This window comes from Vombatus ursinus, unplaced genomic scaffold (assembly GCF_900497805.2).
Source record: "Vombatus ursinus unplaced genomic scaffold, bare-nosed wombat genome assembly UNPS02014959.1, whole genome shotgun sequence".
Classification (NCBI taxonomy): Eukaryota; Metazoa; Chordata; class Mammalia; order Diprotodontia; family Vombatidae; genus Vombatus; species Vombatus ursinus.
The window spans coordinates 6491648-6515953 of NW_020954737.1; the positions used below are offsets into that span (position 1 = coordinate 6491648).

Below are 24306 nucleotides of genomic sequence, written 5' to 3' on the forward strand. Positions count from 1 at the left end.
ACCAATATACAAACCCAGAAGAAGAGAATGGCTCCAAAAAACACAAGCAAAGTTTCAAATAATGTATTACTAGTATTAATATTGGACAGCTAGGTGGCACAGGGGATAGAGTGCTGAGCCTGGTGTTAAGAAGACTCATCTTCTCAAGTCCAAATCTGGCCTGAGACATTTAATTGTTGTGTGACCCTGGGCACTTCACTTAACCCTGTTTGCCTCAGTTACCTCATTTGTAAAATGAGCTGGAGAAGGAAATGGCAAACAACTCCAGGATCTTTGCCAAGAAAACCCCAAATGGGATAATGAAGATTCTGAATGACTGAACAACAAGTATTAATGTTCAACCATGGCATCATTTGGCAAGTATTTATATTGTGTTTCATTACTGGATCGTAGATCTAGGGCTACAGGGCACTCCAGAGGCAAGCTAATGCAGGTCCCTCATTTTACACAAGAGGTCCTGAGGGCCTGGGAGTCAAGGTGATTTATTCAAGGTCATGCAGGTATTAAGTGGCAAAGGCAGGATTTAACCCACGTGCTTTGATTTCAAATCCATCAGTCTTTCCCCTATACCACAACGCCTCTATGTTTCATGTGAGGGAAGACTATCTCTCTATGTCCTCATTCTAAAGGTAGGGGAGATGCTGTAGAACTTTTTTTTAATCTCCTGCAGCACCTGACATATATTTCTAGGCACAAAGAATCCTAAATATAGAACTAAAAAGGACCTACAGGTCATCTTCATCTATCTTCCATCTACCCTCTATATATCTTGTCTGTGTGCACCTAGTTGTTTTCATGTTGTCTCCCCTATTAGAATGTGAGCTCCCTGAGGGAAGGGATTGTTTTTACCTATGTTTATATCCCAAGTGTTTAGCCTGGCACATAGAAAGTGTTTAATAAATGCTTAGTGACTGACTCAGAGTTAAGTGATATTTCCACTGATACCCAATGGCTCCCCCCAGTACCGTGCTGCTGGTCATGGCAGATACTCAACCCAGACCGAAGCGAACTGAATTGAAGCAAAGGTCTGGCAAATGCATGTCCTCGATAACCTCAGAATAATGAGTTGTTTCTTTGACCCAGTTTTGGCTGCTGTCATTAGATTGTAAGCTTCTAGAGGGCAGAGACTTTATTTCTTTTTCATATTTGTGTCCAAAGCATTCAGCACAGTCTCTAGCACATGATAGGTTCTTAAGAAACATTTATTGACTGACTGACCACTACTAGGTCTCTTCTTTTTTTCCTTCCTATTTCTTTTCTCAGTAATCTCTCAGCCACTTGTTACAGACACCTCATTTATCTGGCACCGTCAGCTGTTTGAGAGAATTTTCCAAATAACAAAAATGTACTATTCTAAGTGCCAAAACTTTTTGTTTTAACCATTTAGGGTGAATATCTCTCTAAAACATAAGATAAGTAATACAAATATTTTACAGATAAGGAAACTGAGATCCATACAGATTAATCGTATTGTTTAAGGTCACAAAGGTATTAAGTAGCAGAGCCAGAATCTGAATCCAGGTCCTCTGACTACAATCTCAAGGCTCCTTCCACAGTTCTACCCTGACTGTGATGCTTACAGCCTGGATTAAACAAGTTGCCTCAATTACCTCATCTGCAAAGTGAAAGGGGTTGTACTAGCTAGCTTTGAAGGTTCTATTTGCTCCAGATTTATGGTCCTATGGGGAAGAAAACAAAGGAAAAAAAGTTTGGATAATCCACCTCAGAAGAGAAATCAAAACTTATATTAAGCTCTGGAATGTGATTTTTTTATTTCAAATTAAATATGGCTATGATGAAGAAACCATATGGGAAAGAATAAGAGACGAGGTTGGAACAGCATAAGGTAGGTCTTTGAATACTAACTCTCACACTTGTTGCCCTTTCTAATAACAGACCTGGGGAAACACCAGGATCCAGAGCAATGCGAGCAGGGATTAGGTGTGGTGGCAGCACAGACGGTCCCCTCCCCCCATATCCTGGCAAGGGATGAAGATGAGCACGTTGCCATTTCCTCAACTCGCCATCCATCAGTCAGCAGCACACGCCACTGGAAGCCCTGGAGGGGGAGGCTGGGCAGTCCCTCTTCCCTAAGCTAAAGCACTGAAGTCTCCATCCCCTCCTGTCCAAAGGGGAAAGGAAAACAACCTAATAATATCCTGACCAAATGAGTGATTTTCTTCAGTATCAGCCTGACATGAGATAATCGCTAAGCCACACACATACACAGACAGCAACCTCCCCGCCTATCACCACCAGCCAGCTTCCTCCCTCCTGGGTTCGCTAATCCGCCTTTCAGGTTGCCCCCTTCCTCTCTAGTCTCTGTCTCCTGGCTTCTTCCTTCAAGTCCCAGCTAAAACCCCAGCTTCTAGGAGAAGCCCCTTAATTCTAATTTCTCCCCTCTGTTGAGTCTTTCCAGTTTATCCTTTACATAGTTTGCTTGTACATAATTGCTTGCATATTTTCTCCCCCATGAGACTGTAAGCTCCTCGAGGGCAGAAACTATATCTTTTGCCTTTCTTTGTATCCCTAGCGCTTAGCACAGTGCCTGGCACACAGTAAGCGCTTCATAAATGTTTACTGTCTTCTCTGTGCTTCTCATAATACAAAGACAACCAGAGTTAAAATGATTTGTATTTTTATGTCTTACCCTCTCCTTGTAACCCACATTTCTTCCCAGAGTTTATTCCTTGTCCCATCAGATGAGTACCACTGGGCAGGGTTCTTAGCATACCAGAGGTAGCTAGGCAATAGTGGCTAGAGTACCAACCTTGGAGCTGGGAAGACCCGAGTTCAGATCTGACCTCAGACACCTACTAGCTTGGTAAATCACTTAACCTCAGTTTCCCCATCTGTAAAATAGGGATGATAAAAGCACCTCCCTTACAGGGTTGTCATGCTTATAAAATGAGATAATGTATGTAAGACATTATATAAATGCTAGTTATTACTGTTATTCACTAAGGCTACTACTTTGTTTCTACAGAGGCCATGAAGTTCTTAACCCAAGCCTAGAAAGCTGAGAGTCTCTGTTTAAGCAGAATAGTGCCATGATCTTTAGGTATGACTAGAACTAAATTTAAAACAAGCAAAACATTGGGTTGTTTCTTTTTTCTCTTTTTGTAATGGACTTTCCAGACCCTAAGTGGAGGAATGGGGCCAGAGATGGGGAAGTGGGATGTAGGGGAGGGACTGAGCAGAGCATGATCTGGTTAGCTGTGATCCACAAGGAGGCAAAGAGTTTCAAGTATATCTTTGCAGACGGTGCCACCACCATATTTGGGCACACCAAATCACCTAACACTGCCCTTTCCTTCTTCCTGCAACTTCCCTTGCTCCCTACAGCTACTAGAATGGAAAGAGGCTTTGAAGTCAGAGGACCTGAATTTGAATCCTGTCTCTGATACTTACCACTGTACCTGCAAGTCATTTAATCTCCCTGGGCCTCAGTTTCCTCATATGTAACATGAAAGGGTTGGACTAGATGATCTCCAAGATCCTCTTCAGCTCTGAACTCTGGGCTGAGATTGATTGTTTTTATAACATTTCAAGTGTTAGCTTGAAAGCCAAAGTCAGTTGTTTCAGCTGTGTCCAACTCTTGGCCACCCCATTTTGGGGTTTTCTAGACAAAGATACTGGTGTAGTTTGCCATTTCCTTCTTCAGCTCTTTTTACAGATAAGGAAATGAAGGCAAACAGGGTTAAGTGACTTGCCCAAGGTCACCCAGATAATAAATGGCTGAGGTCAGATTTGAACTCAGGAAGATGAGTCTTCCTGACTCCAAACCTGGCACTCTGTGCACTGCACCACCTAAATGCACCTTCATTTTTCTGGTGAGGAAACCAAGTGGCAGATGTTAAATGACTGGCCCAAGGTCACATGCCTAGAGTCAGAGCAGAAATCCAAGTCCTCTGAGTTCGAAACAATCCTTTTTCAACTATAAATCTGTTGTCCCGGGATCACCTTGTCATCACCATCTCCAAGATGCTCTCAATAAATTCACGTGTGGATTATGCACAACACCCCTTACTTTGGGATTACAGTTTGCTGAATTGAGTTTCATTGTGTTCATACACCTACGCTAGTTCCTGGCTCCATTCTGAGAATGACTTCCAACAGCCCCACCTTGGTCTCTGGGCAGTCCCTTTATTTGCTGAGTAACTAATGCTACATATCATCCTGACCCAGATAAAGAGGCAAATAGTCTTTGAGCACAGAGTGAGATTTATTATTATCATTAATACTAACAACAACGACAATGATAATGGAAGAAGTGGTATTGGGTGGCATCCTGTAGCATTCAGTGGCTCAAAACCAGACCAATACAGGGACCAGAAGTAATGCAAAGATATTATTTTTGCCTTTATTTTTGGAAACAAGGTGTTTTTGTTGTTCTTTTGCTTTACAAGCATCAAGAGATTCTCCAAAATGGCTTCATCAGCTGCCTTTACCTGCTATTTGACTTTACAAATCTAAAACAAAAATCCAATGTTGCCCACAAAAAAGAAGGGAGAGACAGTATACTGTTCAAGACCTCCCATCTAAGAGTTACAGTTTATAGAAAAAAGGTAACAGTCCCATAAGGGCAGCTAGGTGGCAAAGTGGATAGAGGACCAGGTCTGAAGTCCGACTCATCTTCCTGAGTTCAAATCTGACCTCAGACACTTCCTAGCTGTGTAACCCTGGGCAAGTCACTCACCTTGTTTGCCTCCGTTTCCTCATCTGTAAGATGAGCTGGAGAAGGAAATAGCAAACCTCTCCAGTATCTTTGCCAAGGAAACCCCAAATGGGGTCACAAAGAGTAGAACACAACTGAATTAACAAACAATAGCTTCACATCTAAGCAAAATGTTGCATCTTGGCTCTTTCTAGCACACTTTGTGTTTTCTTCCTTTTTTGCAAGTTTGCTAATATACTATGTGCCCCTACGGCCTGTAATGTATCTGCTGCCATCTAAGCAAAATAGGATGAATGACTGATTATTATCTCACTTGGTTCTGGTGGTGGGGAGGACTGCAGATCTCTGCAGCCAGAATCTGCCAGGTTTCTTAGCTTATATAATCATCTGCAAAATCACTTCATAGTACCCCTTCCACTATTAATGATTATGATGTTTATGATGACATTCATAATTGTTTCCTGCCAATCTTCCAACAGGGAAGATTAATTAGATCATAGGATCTAGAAGTGAAAGGGGCCTAGAGCTCGTCTACTCCAATTCCTCCCTTCTACAAAAGGAGAAACTAAGGAAACCAAGTAGGAAAAAGGACTTAGCCAAAGACACATAGGTAAGAAGCAGCAGAGTCAGAGTTCAAGGTCAACAGTCTTCTGATTGCAAATCTAGTGTTCTTTGTATTATACCACTAGCAATCTCTAATAATAAACATAACTGTAAACAAATTAAAAACTAACAATAATAGCTCCCATTTGTATAACACTTAATTAACCAAGTGATTTGTTTGCAGGGCTCTTTTTAGTTTAGAATGCTCTCTTTAGCTGGCCTGGTGGAAACGGCACTGGACTTGGATTCTAGGAGACCTGGGTTCAAATCCTCCCTCCAAAATGTACTGGTTGTGTGATTCGAGGTAAGGCATGAAATCTCTCTGTGCTTTGGTGTATTCATCGATATAATGAAAGGGGTGGGCCTGACGGCTCTAAGTTTCCTTCTGGCTCTAAATCCACCATTCCATGATCCTTCCATCTTCTATGTTACTCTAGTTCTTCAATTTTTGTCCCCTTCGGTTGCTCTTCTTCTTCCTCTCACTCCACTCTGCATTTGCTGCCTTGCCTGGTTTTGAATCCATGGAATAAAATGCCCCTGTTCCAGATATCCCTCTTTCCTGCTTCCTTTTGTGCATTATCTCTCCCATTAGATTGTAAGCTTCTTGAGGGCAGGTACTTTTTATTAATCATATCCTCAGTGCTTAGCACAGGGCCTGGCACATGGTGGGAAGTTAATAAATGTTTATTGGATTGGATTCCTCCCACGCCCTAAATGTGAGCATGTCCTTGGCTCTTCTCTTTTTGTATTCTTACTTTGGGGTATTTTATCTACTCCTATTGTTCCAATTATGATGTCTACGTGGATAACTCCTAAATTTTATCATTAGCCCAAACCTCTGCTCTAAGGTCCAGGTTTTTTTTTTTATTTTTATATCACCCACTAAACATTTCCCATCCCCTTAAATGTGTTCATTGTTCTTCCTTGATAAACCCCTCCATTGCCCCCTTGGCCACCCTAGTTCCACAGAGGCTGTGGGGTTCCATTATTCCCAGTTACAAAACATCCCTGGAAGAATATGGATGTTAAAAATATAGGTCTTTGTTTCAAGGAGAAGCTTGGGGTCATTAAAAGCAATTCCCCAAGTGTCATCTAAGCCATCTTCCTCTTCTCCAGTCATGAGTCCCATTCACTGGTCATTTGCTATGTCTGTCCATGACATACATACTCAAGGATCAAGTCTATGGGCCATCTATCTAATGCACAGCATGGTCTGGATGGCAGGCATTCTTCATCCACGTGGTTACAAACTCATTTGTAAAATCTTATCAAGTGTATAATGGAAAGTTGTGAGCAATATCACTTCATAAAATAAAAATCAAAAGAGAGAAAAACAAATTTAGCAAAAAAAAAATAAAAACTTAGTGAGAGATGCTACTCAGCCAAGTCATCCCAGGGACATTTAAGGAAGAAACTGGAAGGAGGTCAACAAATAGATGAAAAATGGAAAAGATCTGTCAGAATTTTTATAACCAATTTGCCTCCATCAATGAAAACGGAGCTACCACATTTGAACTCTAACATCAGTCTTTGATGTGCTTCATGAGGAAGAGGAAGTCACCTCAAAATGAAAATGCTCAACTCATCTTTTTTTTTCCCCCTAAAACTATCTCTACTTCTGACCTACCTTCCAGCAGTACCATCAGTTTCCCAATCATCTTCCATTCGTCCTTCTCCTTTGCCTCTGCCTCAAATCCTCATCCAAGCAGTCCTATTGATTTGTCCTTTGAAATATTTTTTATGCTTGTTCCCTTCCTTTCCATTCCCCTATTACTCAAGTTCTGGTTCTTACTACTTCACACTTGAATCAATATAATATATTATAGATAGTTCATAGAGATCATAGCTGTCATTTAGACCATCCCCTTCATTTTATAGATGAGGAAATGGCAGCGCACTGGCTGATTTGCTGTTGGTCCTATAAGTAGTAAAGAATAGAGTTCAAATTTGAACTCAGGTCCCCCAACTCCAAATCTATTACTTTTTTCACTGACTCACACTGTTAACTTATATCAATCATAGGAGGGAATTTTTGCACTGGGTAGGAAGTTGGAAATGGATCTTAAGCCTCTTCCAAGTTGAAAATCATTTACTGTTTGTTCATAAGAGGGGTCTTGGTGGTGTGAATGATCTGGGAGGATTTCATGAGAAGGAAGGATTTAGCATCAGGTAAGTGTGAAATAGGCAAAAGAAGACATAGGTGGACATTTCCAGTTAAAGGAACAGCACAGGAAAAAGCAGAAACAAACACACACACACACAAAAAACCCACAAAACAAAAAACAAAGCTGAAGATTTCTTTGGCAGGAAAGTGAGTATGTTGGCTTGGCTGGGGTGAAAAGTCCTGAAAAGTGCTTAGTATAAATCTGAAAAGGTGCGATGAGACCATCTTGTTAAAGAAAGCCTAAAAAGAGTTCAGGATTTATTTTGTAGTTAGTGGGAAGGCATTAAAAGTTTTTGAGCAAGTGAGTGATGGAGAAGATTGGTATTTTGGATAGATTAGTCTGGTTGTAGTATGCAAAATGGATTGGTCTGAGGAAAGGTGAAACAAAGCAATGGTTATGAGAATATTATATATATACTTTAATGACTTCAGTGCAAAGGTGGGTGAAAAAACCGTTAGGAAATATGATTCAGGAGTAACAAATGAGAGGCCAAATATATGGAGAGCTTATGCCTATATTTCATGAATCCTTTTTTCATATTTATTTCTTACCTAGCTATCTCAAACTTAACTTGCCTCAGGTTTCCTATTTGTTTAAAAACAAAGAATCCAGGCTCCATCTCTATCTGCCTCACCAAGTCATCACATAGTTTCATTGTTCTTATCTCCTCTGAGTTCATGGGGAAAAAAATCCAAGGGGTTCTGGTTCTCTGAAAATTATACAGGGTCCATGATGTTAGGGACGCTGATTTCACCCAATATCACCTCAGTTTTGCAGACAGCAAAAGTAGGGACCAAACAGGTCAAGTGCCTTGCCTAGATCTACATAGCAAAGTCACAATCAAACAATCTCTGCTCCCCTGTCTTTTTCAGCTCGGCTAGCCAAGTACCTGCACTATTCTTTAGGTAACTAATCATGTGCTGCTCTGGATTGCTCTCTTGAATTAGTATTTATTTCTTAAATGCCTCTTTGTAATGGGGAGGTGACCCCTGGTTCTTGAAGACCAGGCAGACTCAGAACAGGTCAAAGCAACCTGGAAAGACTTGGAATCCTGGCCCAGGGATGAGCCTGTCTGTGCCTACTGCCTGAGGACCAGGCTGGTTAACTGAGGAGAGGGCTCATCACCAGAAAATTGGTCACCAGCTGTTGAACTTTGGGGTCTCCGTGACTTACAAAACCTTCTACACAAAGACAGGGAAGGATTTCAGTCTGGGCTGTAGGAAGGTGTGCACACGTGGGGGGAAAGCACCCATCTCCTGGGGTACTACAATAGCACGATTTGACATTTAATAGGTGAGGTAGTGTAGCATATTAATAAAGAGTCCAACTGGGAGTCACGTGGGCTTGGTCTCAAGTCCTTCCTTTGACACATACAAACAGTGTGACCCTGGGCAAGTCACTTTACTTCTTAGTATGACTCACCACCTCTACCCCATCATTCACTCCCAACTTTCTAAGACTATTATTTGTAGAGAAGGTGCCAATCTGAGTTACTAAAAGTAGTTTCTCCACTGGGAGTTCCCTATATAACGAATTCATAAATCTGCTCCAAAAACTTTTTTTCCCCTACATATTTATATCTCATGTAGTCTTGTCCTAATTTTTGAGCCATGTGGCTTGGAATATCATCTATTCATAAGATGCTAGATTTAGAGCTGGAGAAGAATGTTAGAGTAAAATCCAAGCTCTTCCTTTTACTGACAAGTAAACTGAGGCACAGAGAGGTTAAGTGGCATGTCCAGGGACACATAGCCAGTAAATATCTGAGGTAGGATTCGAATCCATATCTTACTGACTCCAAGGCTGGTAACCAATCCCCTATGCAATGATGAGCTTCTACCAACTGGAAGGATAAGTTTGAGATTGTACAGGGTGGCTACGGGTCTCAAGTTCACGCTACATGAGGCACAGTTAAAGGAACTAGCAATGTTTTGATGGGAGAATACTCAGGGGCGATGAATTTCTCCCAAAATCTCCATTTAAGGAGGGCACCCAGATCAGCCATCTCTTCAGTCCCCATCAGGCCTTTGGCCTTCATCATACTCCATCAAGCCTCCTCTTCCTCCTCCATCTCCACACACCCCCCCTTTTTAGTTTCCTTTTGTGTGTTGTCTTCCCCGCCCCCCACTAGAGTGTAAGCTCCTTGGGGGTAGGAACTGTCTTCTTTCTTTTTTCTTATTTGTAACCCCAGGACTTAGCACAGTGCCTGACTAATGTAGACCCTTAATTACTGTTTATTGACTGACTGATAGCCTCAAGGTGGGGGACAAGATAGCTGTCTTCAAGGATTTAAAAGAGGGTCTTTTAGAAGAGGGATTAGACTTGTTTTGTTTGGCCTTAGGACCTAGGAGAAAAGGGTAAAAGTTAAAAAGACACACGTTTATGATTGATGTCAGGAAAAATTTCCTGACAATTAGAGCTATCTAAAATGGGCCTAGGATGCTCAGGAGGTACTGTAATCAGTTCTCGATCACTAAAATCTTCGAACAAAGGTTGGATGACCATTTGGAGAGTATCTGGTAAAAGACATTCTTTGGGGAGTCTGACTTAATTACTGAAGTCACTTCCAACTCTGAAAGTCTGCGGTCCTGTGCTTACATTTCATACCAATGTCTCAGTGCTAGATAAAACTGAAAAGCTGCCCTGCACTCCATTTCTGTGATAGCTGCTGGTCTACAGAGACATTTATCCATAAGCTTACAAGATCCAGAAATGGGGCGCATAGCTCTACCTTTTCCTCTATGTCAGCAGTTTTCATAGAAAACACCATGTCCTTGCTACTGGTGATCTAGAATAATCTGTTGTATTTCATCTTTAGCCTAAGGTTGGGATTTTAAATCCACCACCCATGTTAGGATGAAGCTTTGCCAGATTTACAGCCTAATGGAAAATTAGGAGCATTTTACTAACCTTGGCTTGTGTCTTCTGAAATCTTTCCAAGTAGTTAGAAACAGCTGAATCTCTATTTATTTTTAGGACCAATGGGGAGCGGGGGAGGGGTGGTTACCAAGAGGCACAATTCAACTCAATATGAGAAATTTCCAAACTATTATTGGCATCCCAGCAATGGTATGGACTACCATGTAAGGTATAAGGAGGCAGCATGGTCTGACACATAGGTTCTTAACCTGGGGTCCATGGATTTGTTTTGTTTTGAACATTTGAATAAATAACTGTATTCCAAGATAATTGGTTTCCTCTGTAATACTATCGATTTTATTTTGTCAAATAAATTTTCTTTTACTTATATCTATTTTAAATCTAGATTCATTTAAATTTATAAAAATAGGTAAAAGCCTATGGAAACCCTTTCCAAGAATAATATTTTTAAATTTTTTAAAAAATATTATTTTGGAAAGGGAGTCCATAAGCTTCACTAAACTGCCAGAGGGGTCCATGACACAACCCCCAAAAAAGTTGGGAATCCCTAGTCTGGTAGAACAAGTGCTGAATTTGGAGGAAGAAAACCTGGGTTCAAATCCCAACCTCTAAACCTGTAACCTCCTTGAAAGCAGGAATTACTACTTAGGCTTTTTTTGTATCTACACAGTGCCCACCAAAATGCCTTGCATGTAGGGGTGTGCTGGAGCCAGCTCAAACCGGCTCACAAGAGCCAGTTGTTAAATTTTCAGCGTGAGCAGTTACACCCTGGAAATCGGAAAAACCTACAAATCCAGGGTGGATTAATCGATTTGTGAATTGTCTGTACTTAAGAAAGTGATGGAGAAAATATTTTAATAATGCAGATTAAACTTAAAAGTATGTCCAGCATACCTTTTGCCCCTAACCCACCTCTTCAGATGGTTATTATTTACCAGGGCATGCCTGCTTGGGTGGCAGGCACATATTTGATATATACTTGTTATAATTTTGTTTAATTCCCACATTATGTAGATGCAGAAACTGAGACCCAGAGAGAGGAAATGACTTGACCAAATGGTAGTTAGTAGATGAAATGGGATGCAAAACTAGGTCTTCTGACTCCAAAGCCAGTAAAATGGTCTAGGGATAGAGGTAAAGGCTAATGAAAGCAAGGAGAGGAAAACATGACAGCCGAGTTAGAATGAGTCCAGTCCATGAAGCTAAAAATAAAGCAATTTAAGCAAGGATACCAAGGAATCTCTCTTCCCACTGAGAAAGTATTCATAACAATACATTCAGATTATTAACCAATGCTGCTTGTTGGGAGAAGGGGGAGGGGCAGAGGAGGAGGAGTGAATGAGGAAACACTCAAATCTGTCCTATTATTTTTAGCTTGGTTTATAATAATACAACTGAGGGGAAGTGTGCCATAATGAAGAAAGCATTGAACTTGGAGTCAGGAAGACCCCGAGTTTGAATCCTGCTTGAGAAACTTGCTAGCTATGTGACTGTGGGCAAGTCACTTAACCTCTCTTCGAGCCTGTTTCCTCATCTGTAAATGGATATTATAATGATAGCCACTCCCACCCCTACCTTATTGAGTTGTCAAATGAACCAAATGAGAAAAATGGGGATTTAAGTATTAATAGGTTAAAGCTTAAACTGAAGACTTCTAATCTTTGAAAGCCTTAAAAGTTTACAACTACATTAAGACTTTTGGGGCACTCTGTATATGTGAAATGCTCTGCAAACCTTAAAGCACTATGTAAGTGTAAGCTGTTACCTCTGGACTCTTGGCTAGGGCCATATCCAGGGAAGAAAAATGAGAAGCTACAAATAGTTCAGTATCTGATAATCATGTAACTTATAATTTATGTACATATTATATAACATAATCTGCATGTGAGCATATACAGGTTAATATGTGCCAATCTAATTTATACCGTCTTTTAAAGCAACTTCCAGGTTAAAAGAGTTACAAGCTACCTCCTCTACTATCCTCCATTCCTCCAACAAATTCCTTCCTAATATTAATTCCTAACCAGTAATGAAGAGTCTATCAAGGACATACATAATGCACCAGGGAAAGGTCAGGGTGAAGAACAATGATGAGATGCACTGGAAACCTAAAGTCGGGACTCCCCCAGTGCTCCCCACTTTCAGGCTAGAGACTGTGGGATAGGCTTTGGAGGGAGAGGGTCTCAGTTAGAATCTCAGCTTTGCCACTTTAAGTTGTTGTTGTTGAGTCATTTCAGTTGTGTCTGACTCTCCATGACCCCATTTTGGGGTTTTCTTGGCAAAGTTACTGGAGTGGTTTGCCATTTCCTTCTCTGGCTCATTTTACAGATGAGGAAACTGAGGCAAAAAGGGTTAAGTGATTTGCCCAGGGTCACACAGCTAGTCAGTGTCTGAGGCCAGATTTGAACTCAGGAAGATGGAGCCTTCCTGATTCCAAGTTTTTCCACTTATTATTATTTGTATAATAAGAAGGCTAGGTGGTGCAGCATATAGAGCACTGGGTCTGGAGTCAGAAGGACCTGAGTTTAAATCCAGCCTCAGATACTTAATAGTTGTGTGACTTTTCGAAAGTCATGTAATCTTAGTTTCCTCAACTGTAAACAGGGAAAGATAATAATAGTTAATAATAATACATACATACATTAATTATTATACTGATTTTTTTCAATGAACTATATTGTGATATATACATATGTGTGTATACACATTAAAAACCACTGATTTCTTCTTGGTTTCTCTCACACTGGGCTCCTTTCTTCTTTCCAACTCCAGGTTTTGTGCTGAGGCTACTGGGGGACAGGGCAGGGAAGGCAAGGTGGGAGGAGAGAACGTTGATATTTTAACCATCTGCTATACAGTCTGAGTTGGAAAACCTTCCCTAGACCATATTCCTTTCTTATTCCTCTCTCTGCCCCATCCCACACACTGCCTGCCGTCTCTGAGTCTTCCCTTCAAGTCCATTAACCACCCCATCCGAAACTCACTTACTCACTAATTAGAAAAATACCAAGAGTCTTTAATCACCCCTCCCGTGTTTTCTGAGGATTTGTCTTTAAGTGGTTGATGTCATCTGCACCCTTCTTTCCCTTCTCTTCCTCCACGCCCAAACTCTGCACAGACTTTGGGAGCTGGTTATTGTTCCTTTCAATAGATGCAAGGGGCTCAGAGCCCAGAAGGAAGGGCAAAGGAACCGTTTCATTATTCCCTTGCTAAAGTATGCCACATTTATCTGCTTAACCACATCATTCCACCTTGAATGCCCCACAAAATGATTTACTTCAGGCTACTTCTCTAGACCTGTCAGCACCATGGAGCCTAATGTACAGTATGCAGCTGGGCAAGCTAAATTTCCACTGCAAATGACCTCATTTTGCCCCAATGGAGAACAGGTCACTGCAGATACATGGGTATCAGCATGGGTAGCAGCGCTTCTAAAAGACGTCCTCTTCATCCTTTCCTGCCCTTTGTTCTTAAACTTGTAGGATCTTAGCACTTTAGAGCTGAAAGCAAACCTAGAGATTATTTCAAAATCATCATCGCTGACATTTATGTTACTTTAAAGTTTGCACAGGGTTTTACCTATATTATCTCATTTGAGCCTTATAACAATACTGGGAGGTAGGCGTATCTGCATTTTACAGATGAGGAAACTAAGGTTCACAGAGGTGCCTGGGCTCACATGGTAGAATTTGAACTCAGGTCCTCCTAAATCAAAGCTCAGCACTTGATTATCCTCTAGCTGCCCCCAACACCCCCTCCCTCCCTTACTTTACAGGTGAAGAAAGTGAGTTGCAGCAAAGAGGGATAATTCACTCAAGGTTCCAAGTGTAGTTAGAATGTGGCAGCCAGGACTGGAAACTCAATTACCATTTTTTCCTTCTCTTTCCACCACACCATGCTGCTAAAAGCTACCTACTCACACCTTCTGTTGTCTTTCTTTTACACACATCTCACCATTAGTATGTTGGCTGCTCTCAGACTGGAGACTTCCAAAGAGCAAGGTGTGTGTTGCAGGACACTCCATCTCCCGACTGTAAGTCTTTGTATAGGTGATCCCCTCATGCCTGGGAAGCAGACCCTGCTCAGCCGTGCCTCCCAGAATCTTTAACTTCCTTCAATGCCCAACACACGTTGATGCCACTTCCTGCATGAGACTTTTATTGATCTGGCCCCCAGTAGTCTTTCCCTCTTGAAATGTTTTTGTATGAACTTTGTGCATACTTTATATATAAAACTTATTTGCATATAAGTTGTTTTCCTCCAGGTAGAATCTCTGTGAGTGCAGATAATGTTTTCCTTTTAGCTTTGTATCGCCAGCTCCTACTACTGGGCCTTCCTCATTGGAAGCACTTATAAACTCTTATTGAATTGAATATGGAGATAACGTGTACAAATGGCCTTCAACTCTGCCTCACTGGACCATATGGAGTTCCAATCTCACCTCTGTTACTTATTACTGACTAGTACCAACTGTGTGACCCTGAACAAGTCACTTAACTCTCAGCCTCAGTTTCCTCCTCTGTCAAATGATAATACCTAGCTCAGTGCGATTTTGAGGCTCAAATAGGATAGCCTATGCAAACCTTAGAACACTATAAATCACGGTATTGTTCGAATGAGGATGTTAAATTAAATGATTCTTAAGGAACGTCCCAGCTCTAGACTTAGGTCCTACAATCCTACAGGATTGAATAGCACACAGACAAGTGCCTAAAATTTTGGGATAGATCTATGAAGACGGAGGAAGAAATCGTTTCTGGGTGCTGGGCACCGGCACCTGGGGCCTCGTGGGTAACTCTTTCGAGTCTGACTGCCATCTAGCCCTCTTCTGAGTCTTTCAGGAGTAACCGCAAGCTTGGCCCTAGGGGCACCGTTTCCCAGCCAGCCCTGCCCAGCTGTTAGAAAGGAGAACAAAGTGCCTGTGGCAAGGGATCACTGGGAGGGCAAACATCCATACCACTCTCCAGGATATGAAAAAATAGTTATCACCCAGTCTGGGCATTGAACCCACTCAGCTTTCCTTCTCCCCGCCTGTTTCCTCCTCCTCCCCCGCTAGCCCACCCCCCCCCCCGCTAGCCCACCCCCCCACTCACACCCCTCCCTATTCCCCATCACCCCCCCATCCCCAGCCTTCGGGCGCTCGATGCTGAAAATATCAATTCAGCATTTGTACAGTACATGCTGAGGGAAGCAATAAAAGTCCTTAAAGTTAAAAGGATGTGGCTTTCAAAAGGGAAGAACCCATCGTGGATTAGCTCTTTTCACCCCGCCCCTCTTCCAGTTTGGGGGCTCCCACCCCAATCCAAGCGGGGAAGGCTCTCCTGCCTGAGAGACGGGCTAGGAGGGGGTGAGGTCAGGACACTCTAAGGGTGAAGAGCCGCTCCACCTCCCTACGCCCCTGGCCGGGGACAGTTTCTCTCCAAGTTCAAGCCTTCCCTGCTTCATGTAATTGCCCTGGCAGGCACCCCAAATGACTGTAAGTTGGCTGAAAGAGCGGCAGCAATTCAGGCGACAGCGATTTCACAGTAAGGGGCCTGGGGCTGGCCTGGCTTCTTGTCCTCCAGGGAGCTGCATTTTTCTAAGATTATTATTCCTTGGGCTGGCTGTTCAGCTACACGGCGTCATTTCCCTTTTGGGTGGGAAAGTTTTTCCTTTTGCACTAGACTCTTATTATGATTTCTGCCTCTTTTGGGGGGTTGGGGGGGCATTTCCCAACCCAAACAAACAAGGTTAGGGATAGCTAGGGTCAACGTTCCAAGATTAGAGAAGTCTGGGAGGAGTACCCCATTTATGTTTACTGCAGAGAGGCAGGCAGGGCAGAACAATAAACGGGAGGGGGGGTGGGGAATTTTTCATTGAACATCATCTCCTAGCATTAGGGGCTCTAGCCCATATTAATGAAACATCAACTAAGTGCCCAGCACTGTGCCCTGAAACAAATACAGTAGACATAAAACATTTTAAAATGTTTCTTCCATTGAATTGAATTGAACAGGGTGCTTGCCCTAAAGGGACTTAATCTAATGGGGGTAGAGGAAGGGGAAGCAACACATAGAATATTTTAACTTATCAACAATGAAAATCTTGAACTTTACCAACAGCAGAAAAAGAGTACAAGAATATGCAAACTGGAGATGAAAAAAAATTAGTGCCTCAGAGGTTTCTCATGCCTTTGCTGTAAATCCTGATACAAATCTTATTTCTATGAAATTGACATTTTAAAGAGACCTCCTGGCTCAGATCGGTACTGAACCTCAAAATGGAGAATGAAAAGATGAGAATTTTCAATTGTAATTCAATTCGGTTCAGCTCAGCTCAATTCAACAAGCATTTATAAGAGTATTTACAGTGTGCCAGGCACTGTGCTTGGAAGGTAGAGGGGCAGTGATTATAAAGACAAAAACAAATCAGTCCCCACATTCAAAAAGTTTATATTCTTGTGAAAATATTTTATTGATGCCTTTAGTTTTTAATGTCATTCATTTTTTAAAAAATAAATCCCTTCTCCCCTCCTCATATACCCAATGAAGCATTCCTTGAAACAAAGATTAGACAAAAAAAGAGTTCACCAAAAGCAAACAACAGAATGACCATGTTTGACAGTACATGTGATACCATGTGCCAGTGGTGCCCCACATCTGCAAAAAAGGGAAAGAAGAATATTTTCTTGACTCTTTATGGCTTACCTTCTACAAGGAGAGTAGATGATGCCTTGCACATGAACGATACTCAGTAAATAAATATTGGCTGACTTGGTGACCCAATACAGAAAACCCAAACATTTCATTTGAACTAGTAGTTTCAACTCATTCTCCACCAAATCTCTAACCTGACAAACCTATGTCCTTGTAGTTTCCACTCTTCCTACATGACAACCCCCGCCCTTTCATTCCTACCTTCTGCTCATGTTCTGCTCTAAATCGTAATTAGTCACATTGGCTATGTAGGATATATATAGGTACTATGTTAGATGACGCAGTGGGTAGAGCACTGGACCTGGAGTCAGGAAGACATAAGTTTGAATACTGTCTCAGGAACTAACTAGCTGTGTGACCCTAGGTAAGTTATGTAGCCTTTCTTGGCTTCAGTTTTCTCATCTGTAAAATGCAAGGGACTAGATGACAGCTAAGGTCCCTTCTAACTCTAAATCTATTATTCTATGAAGAATTTTCCAATGAAGGAACACAGCAGAAGGGACTGCAAACACCAGCTGACCCAGGCTCTGCCTTTGAGCTAGTCCATGCTTAAACCATCTTCAGAGACAAAGCCTTGAAGACTTAAAAATTAACATCCTATACTGCATACACTGAAGATAAAATTGACAATCAGTCAATCAAGTCTTTATTAAGCACCTACTGTATGAACAGGCCTAAAAACTAGCATCCTCTACTGCATAGACTTTGGACAATATTGACAGTCGATCAAGCCTTTATTAAGCACCTACTGTGTGACAGGCACTGTTTGATAGGCACCACCTTATAGTTCCTGGGCCAGCAAAGTAAAAGGCATTATTGTAAGACCCAGCTTTAAGATTCATTCTCCACTAAATCTCTTACCCACAGCAGGACAGATCAACTGCAAAATCACAAGACTGCATGAACAAATTCAAGCATATCCAAGTGATCATCCATCAGAGACACTGTCAAAGTGGCTCCTAAGTTGGTTTGGAAGTTAAATTGGAAGATCTCATAGAGTGCCTTCATAAACCATCCCTTCCAGTGATTCAGGCGGAGCCAGGTACAAAGAGCTCCAACCCGCAAAGAAACTCACCAGCAGTTTCCTAGGTTATCCGTGAGGGCTGAAATCATCCAAGACAGATTTTAAAATGGCACTAATTGAACCTACCTTAAGACACTGAAAACAAGCACAGATTCTATATACTTTGCCAAACTCATCCATAACTTCTATCAGTTTTCAGTCAATCAACAAGCATTTAGTAAGCATCTACTATATGCCATGCACTGTACTAAGCACCAAAGATACAAAGAAAGGCAAAAATACAGTTCCTGTCCTCAAAGAGCTAATATTCTAATGAGAGATAAATATATAGGTATGTATATGATGGATATAATAATATAACTAATATTTCTATAGTGCCTACTATGTTCCTGGCATTATGCTAAGTGCTTTACAAACATTCTTATCACATGTGATCCTCATAGCAACCCTAGGAGGTAGGTGTTATTGCTAGCTTCATTTTACAGCTCAGGAAACTATGGCAAACAGCAGTCAAATGACTTACCCAGGCTCACACAGCTAGTAAGTATCTGAGGCCAGCTTTTAACTCAGATTATCCTGACTCCAGGTCCATCGCATTGTCCAGTGTGCCACTAGCTGCCTCTAAAGGGGACCATAGGTGAACCCCCTTATTTTATAGATAAGAAAAATTGGAACCAGAAAAGTTGGGACTTGTATAGACAAGTCACCCAGATGGAAAGTGGAGCCAGGATTTGAACCCAGGTTTTCTGCTTCCAAAGCCCATGCTTTAGCCACTCCTCTACTTCCTGAACTTACCTTTCTGACCATGAGCCTCTAAGGTTTAGCCTCCAATTGTGAGAACAGCAGGTTTTTGTTTGGACACTACAAAAGTAAATTGTCCAGATTAGATGATAGGGTTTGGTTTCTCTCCCCAGTCTCATCCCTGATTTCTTTTTCTTTTTTTTTTTTTTTTAAATTTTAGGCAATTGGGGTTAAGTGACTTGCCCAGGGTCACACAGCTAGTAAGTATCAAGTGTTTGGTCTGAGGCTGGATTTGAACTCAGGTCCTTCTGACTTCAGGGCCGGTGCTCTATCCACTGTGCCACCTAGCTGCCCCTCATCCCTGATTTCTTATCCCAAAAAGGGGCATTCATTTTTCTTCAGCCATGAAACTTTAACTTGAAACTCCCAAACCATAATCTCAAACACTTCAAATGAGGAAATGGTGTTCAGTTAAAGCAAACTATCTAGCCACACAACATATCTCATCACCCATGTGCAGGAAACTCGATCATTCACTTAAGCCATGGGTCCCCACCAAGAGGCAGATCTCCAAATCTTACCTTCATTCCATAAACATTGGTTTAGCACCAACTGTATACAAAACACTGTGCCTAACCACTGGAGAGTTACAAAGTTTCGATAATACAAGGTCCTTACCTTCACGGAGCTTACATTCTACTAAGGAGATAAGACACAAATACAGATGACCATAATACATGATATTAAATGATAAGTGAATTAGAGAGGTTCAAAACAAAAATAATGTGTAAGGGCCAAGGGGAGGACATTACTGATTTGGGGGAACAAAAGAATCATAATAAAATGATTACCTTGGCAACTATGTGAAGAGTAGACTAGAGGGAGCCTAGAAATATGGAGACCAGTCAGAAGGTTTTTAAAACAGTCATAAGATCACAAAATCATAGATTTAGAACTGATAGGAAACCTGCAAGTCATCTAGTCCAATACCCTCATTTTATAGATAAAGAAACTGAGGCGCAGAGAGGTTAAGTGACTTGCCCAAGGTCATACAGATAGTCCATATGGAACCTAACCTAGGGTGCTAGCATTGTGAATGGAAAGGAGGGGATATATATGAGAAATATTCCTGGGACAGAATCAACAAGATTTAGCAATTGATTAGATATGAGGGGTTTAAGGGAAAGGGAAGAGTCAAAGATGACTCCAAGGTTTTGAGCCTCAATGACTGAGTAGATGATGGTATCACTAAAATAAAAATGTAAAAGATGGACCAAGGAGCAGATTTGAGGGCAAAGATAATGAGTTTAATTTTGTATCTATTAAGTTTGAGATGTTGCAAGGATATTTGGGTAAACTATCCAGTAGACAGATGGAAATACCAAAGTAGAGCTCAGGGTCTGGGCATCTAGATTTGGGAAGGATAAGCCTATGGGTGAAAATTGAAGCCACAGGAGCTGTTGAGATTACCAAGGAAGGCAATATGAAGAGAAGTGGACTGATGTTTCATGAAGGACTCAGTGGACCTCCATTTCCTCCCTGCCCAGTCTGTGTTTATCTGGGCAGACATAACAGTCTTGTAGAATTTGAAGGGCTATCACCTAGTGCTAGAGGTTGGATTTATGCTTGTTCTGTTCTAGCCCCAGAAAGTAAAACCAGGAGTAATGGGTGGAAGTTGGAAAGAGGTAACTTTAGACTTGGTGTAAGAGAAATGTTCCTGACAATCAGTTGTCAAAAAGTGGGCAGCCTAAGGGGGTGGGAGATTCTCTTTCATTGGAGGAAAGGCTGGGTGACCACTTGTCAGATGTGCTGTAGAGGGAACTCAAAAATGCTGGGTTGGACTAGATAGTTAACATCTCTCTCTTCCATCTCTGCAATTCTGTGATTCTGTGACTTACATGTGGCCATTACAGCAGGTAGATGAATGCTGTGGCCAAGCCTCAAACTCTGCTCTTCTAAATACAAGTCCAAGACTCTTCTTACCATACTATAATATTTCTCATATAACAGGATACATTGCAGTGACTAGGGCAGAGAGTTTCTCAAAGAGGAGAGTTCTTGCTGAGAGTCCAGTCATTATAAAACAAATACTGCTGTTTACTATTTAATTCAAAGCAGGATCTATATAGCTTTGGTCAGGTAAACCCCCAAAGTTTATATTGAGTGTGCAATGAGCTCTCAATGAGATAAATCCAGCTCTTTCCATCTCTAAAAAGGTCACAGTGTTACAGTTTCAATCATTCACCAAATGCTACATAAAAATAAGAGATGTGTCACTTACAGGAAGGATACTTAGGTCAGGAAAGTTGAGTAAGCTTAGGTAGCTATCCCCTTGCATCCTTTTCAAAGCACCTCCCACCCACTTTTATCGCCATTTTACCTACATATCAGTCCTTTGTGGACAAGGAAGGCAAAGGTATATTATTTCACAGATGGAGAAACTGAAATTAACCGGGGAGGGGAGGGGAAATGACAATCTCAAAGGATAGGTCATCATCAGAACCCAAGAATCATGACTGTCAGATTTTTACACCAGATAGAGGAAGGAAGTAGATAAACAACAGAAAGTAGGAAGAAGGGAAAGTCAATCATGTATGCTTTAGCAGAAATTCTTGTCCAGGTAAGGACTGAACAAGAGGACCTCTGAGGTCCTTCCAACTCCATAGTTCTGAGGCTGATAAGCAATCTCTAAGAAGTAGAGAGTTTGGAAAGGATGGATGGCTAATGGGGAAGGCTCAAAGTAGATATAATCCCCCTATGACGACAAGGTTATTTTGATCAACCTCAACCTTTCAACCCTTTCTTAATTCCTCTAATCTCTTAGTTAGACAGTAAGAAAATATGTGTGTGTGTGTGTGTGACACACACACATATATACACATATATTTCTTTTTTAAGGGGGAGGAATGTTGGACGGCTGATTTTAAAAATTGTACCCTTTTAAAACAAAACAAGTTCAGTGCTCAAACTCCAGTAACCTCATTTATTAAAATTTGGAAATAGTAACATGCCAGCAACATAGAACATATATATGAGTTTAAAACTTACCTAGAGAGACCAGTTCAAAAGGATCAGTTGTGAACTGTATCTGGCTAGAAAAAATCAAATGGTCTGTGGGTTAAGGACAGGGCCTTGGAGGTGAAAGATTGAACAGTGAATGCCAAATAGAACATGTACAGAAGAGAACAAGCCTCCTCCCAGCTTTCTTCCCAGCTTCTGGGAGCAAGAGGTGGCACCCACCCTGAGCAGATTATTTTACCTAGCCACCTCGATCCAAGAGCAGTCTAAGAAGGCTGAGCCACCCTAACTTCACCAGGGTCCACTGTCCCAATGTACTCCGGGGAAAGATGAGAGTGGGGGCACAGAAGAGGGAAAGATTCCTTAGCGTCCACTTCCCAATCCTGGGACTCACCGGACCAATTCTTACACAGCTGTAATGAACTCTGCTTGTGTGACCTTGGGCTCTCCAGCCCAGGATGCAACCTGCTGCACCCAGAGTTAAGTGAGCCGAGGTCTCGGAGATGAGAGCGGACGCCCCCAGCCAACCTCCTGCTTCCCTGCGTCCGCTCCCCCCTCCCATCCCCCGCAACCCAAACACTAGTAAAGAAGCCTAAGCCCGAAGCCCGCGGATTCCCCTGCGCTCCCTCAACTCACCCGTGATCGCGCTCCGGCCCCCGGGGGCTTGGCGGAGCCCTCCCCGCTGCGTCGCAGCTCCCCGGTGGGGAGGAAGGTCGACGCGGCCAGGGGACTCTGGGGCCCCGGTGCTGTTCTCCCGCTCCCAGGACACAGGCAGCAGAGGCGGCGGAAGCCCGAAAGCGGGGCCTGGCTCCCGCTCTGGTTCCAGGTCCGCGGCCGGGAGGTGAGCTCCGCTTAGCTGGCCCCGAGGGGAGGCTGTGGGCACCAGCAAGGGCGGTGAGCCCCGAGTCTGGGAGACCCCGAGCAGCAGCAGCAGGAGCGGCAGCAGCAGCAGCGGCAGGAGCGGAGGCAGCCGCGGCCAGAGCAGAGCGCACGGCGTGGCCATGATCCCGGAGCCCAAGCCTCACATGCCCAGCCGAACCGGCCTGGGGCTGGGGCAGGGGCGTGTGTACTGGCGTGTGTGTATGTGTGCGAGCGAGCGTGTGTGTGTGTGTGTGTGTGTCCGGGTGCGTGTGTATGTGTGCGAGAGAAAGAAAGGGAGAAAGATGCAGGGAGGCGAGGGAGGAGGGAGGTGCGGTCCCGGGGAAGAGGGAAGAGCTGCAGAGGGGAGTAAGGGACCGTTCCCGCTTCAAAAGTTATCCCAGACAGCAGCAGGACAAGCGAGCGGCCGAGGCGAGGCGAGCGGCGGAGCTGAGGAAAGGCGGCCCGGGCTCAGCTACATGCTAATTAGCCGGAGCCCTCCAGGGCCCCGGCCCAGCTCCTCCTAGAGGTTGACATCACTCGGTCGGTGGGGCGGGCAGCTTCGGCCCCAGCTCCCCCAAGCCCGACCTAGACACAGAGGGGGCGGGGAGAGGGCAGGGGAAGAGACCGGCCCTGGCTAGGGGGTGTGTGGGGCGGGGGGGTGAGGGTGGAGGCAGTCTGGCTGGCCTCTCCTCCATCCCCTACCCCTCCCGGGGACCTCCCTATGCACACCACCAGGCTTTGGAATGATGCTGGTGATGTAAATAAATGAAGCTTTTAAACAATGTAACTTTCACAAACACCAGCACCCCCAGGACATTTTGGAACTAGACGTGTGTTAGAGACCGCCTGAGAAGGAGACCCTCCCAAGGAAAGGGGCCTGAAATTCAAAGCTCTCTACGAGCTGAGGAGTGAACATGAAATGGAGGCAGGGGCTTTGTGTGATTGTAGGAATAGAAATGATACAGGACTTGTGATTTCATTGGTCTAGGGAACTCCTAGATGTGGAAAAGCTCCCCGGTAAGTTCTCTGCAACTTTGAGACTGCCTCAAGATAAGCACTGAAAGTTTAAATCACTTACCTAGGGTCCCACAGTATGCCAGCATGAGAAAAGAGCTGGGAGCTTAAACCCAGGTATTCGTGGCTTCAAGGCTAGCTTTCTATCCATTAGGTCATACTGCCTCTCCTTATGTAGTATATTATTTATAGTGAGGCTTTGATGGGAGAGAACCTTTTCACTATAACTCGAATTGGAAGGAACTTCAGAGAGCATCTAATCCAACCAACCTCAGCCAGTCCCTTATTTTAGGGATGAGAAAACTAGGTACCAGAGAGATTAAATGACTTGAGAGTGTCCGAGGTGCGGTTTAACCCTAGGTACTCTGACTACAGAACCAGTATTCTTTCCACTGTACCAGGCTATCCCCTATCCCTGTATTCCCCTCCACATGGATCACTTGGGTGACTGTGGAAAGAACACTGACTGACCTACCAGTCTGGGAGACTTGGGTGCCAGTGCTGGCCCCAGCTCTGTAACGAGCTGTGTATAACCTTGAGTGAATACTTCACCATTTCAGGTCTAAGTATCCTTCTTTTGAAAAAGGAGGCAGGGGGAGTTCTAAGGCTCCTTTTAGCTCCAGCATT

At 43.0% G+C, this 24306-nt stretch overlaps 1 protein-coding gene across 1 annotated transcript in view; it reads right to left on the bottom strand.

Annotated features, from left to right (window-relative positions):
* Positions 1-22807, bottom strand: part of HEG1 (heart development protein with EGF like domains 1) — a 113917-nt gene extending 91110 nt beyond the window's left edge. Inside the window, exon 1 of the mRNA XM_027845186.1 lies at positions 22441-22807. Coding sequence (XP_027700987.1) covers positions 22441-22807 — 367 coding nt within the window. The remainder of the gene's footprint in view (positions 1-22440) is intronic.
* Between the last annotated feature and the right edge of the window lie 1499 nt (positions 22808-24306).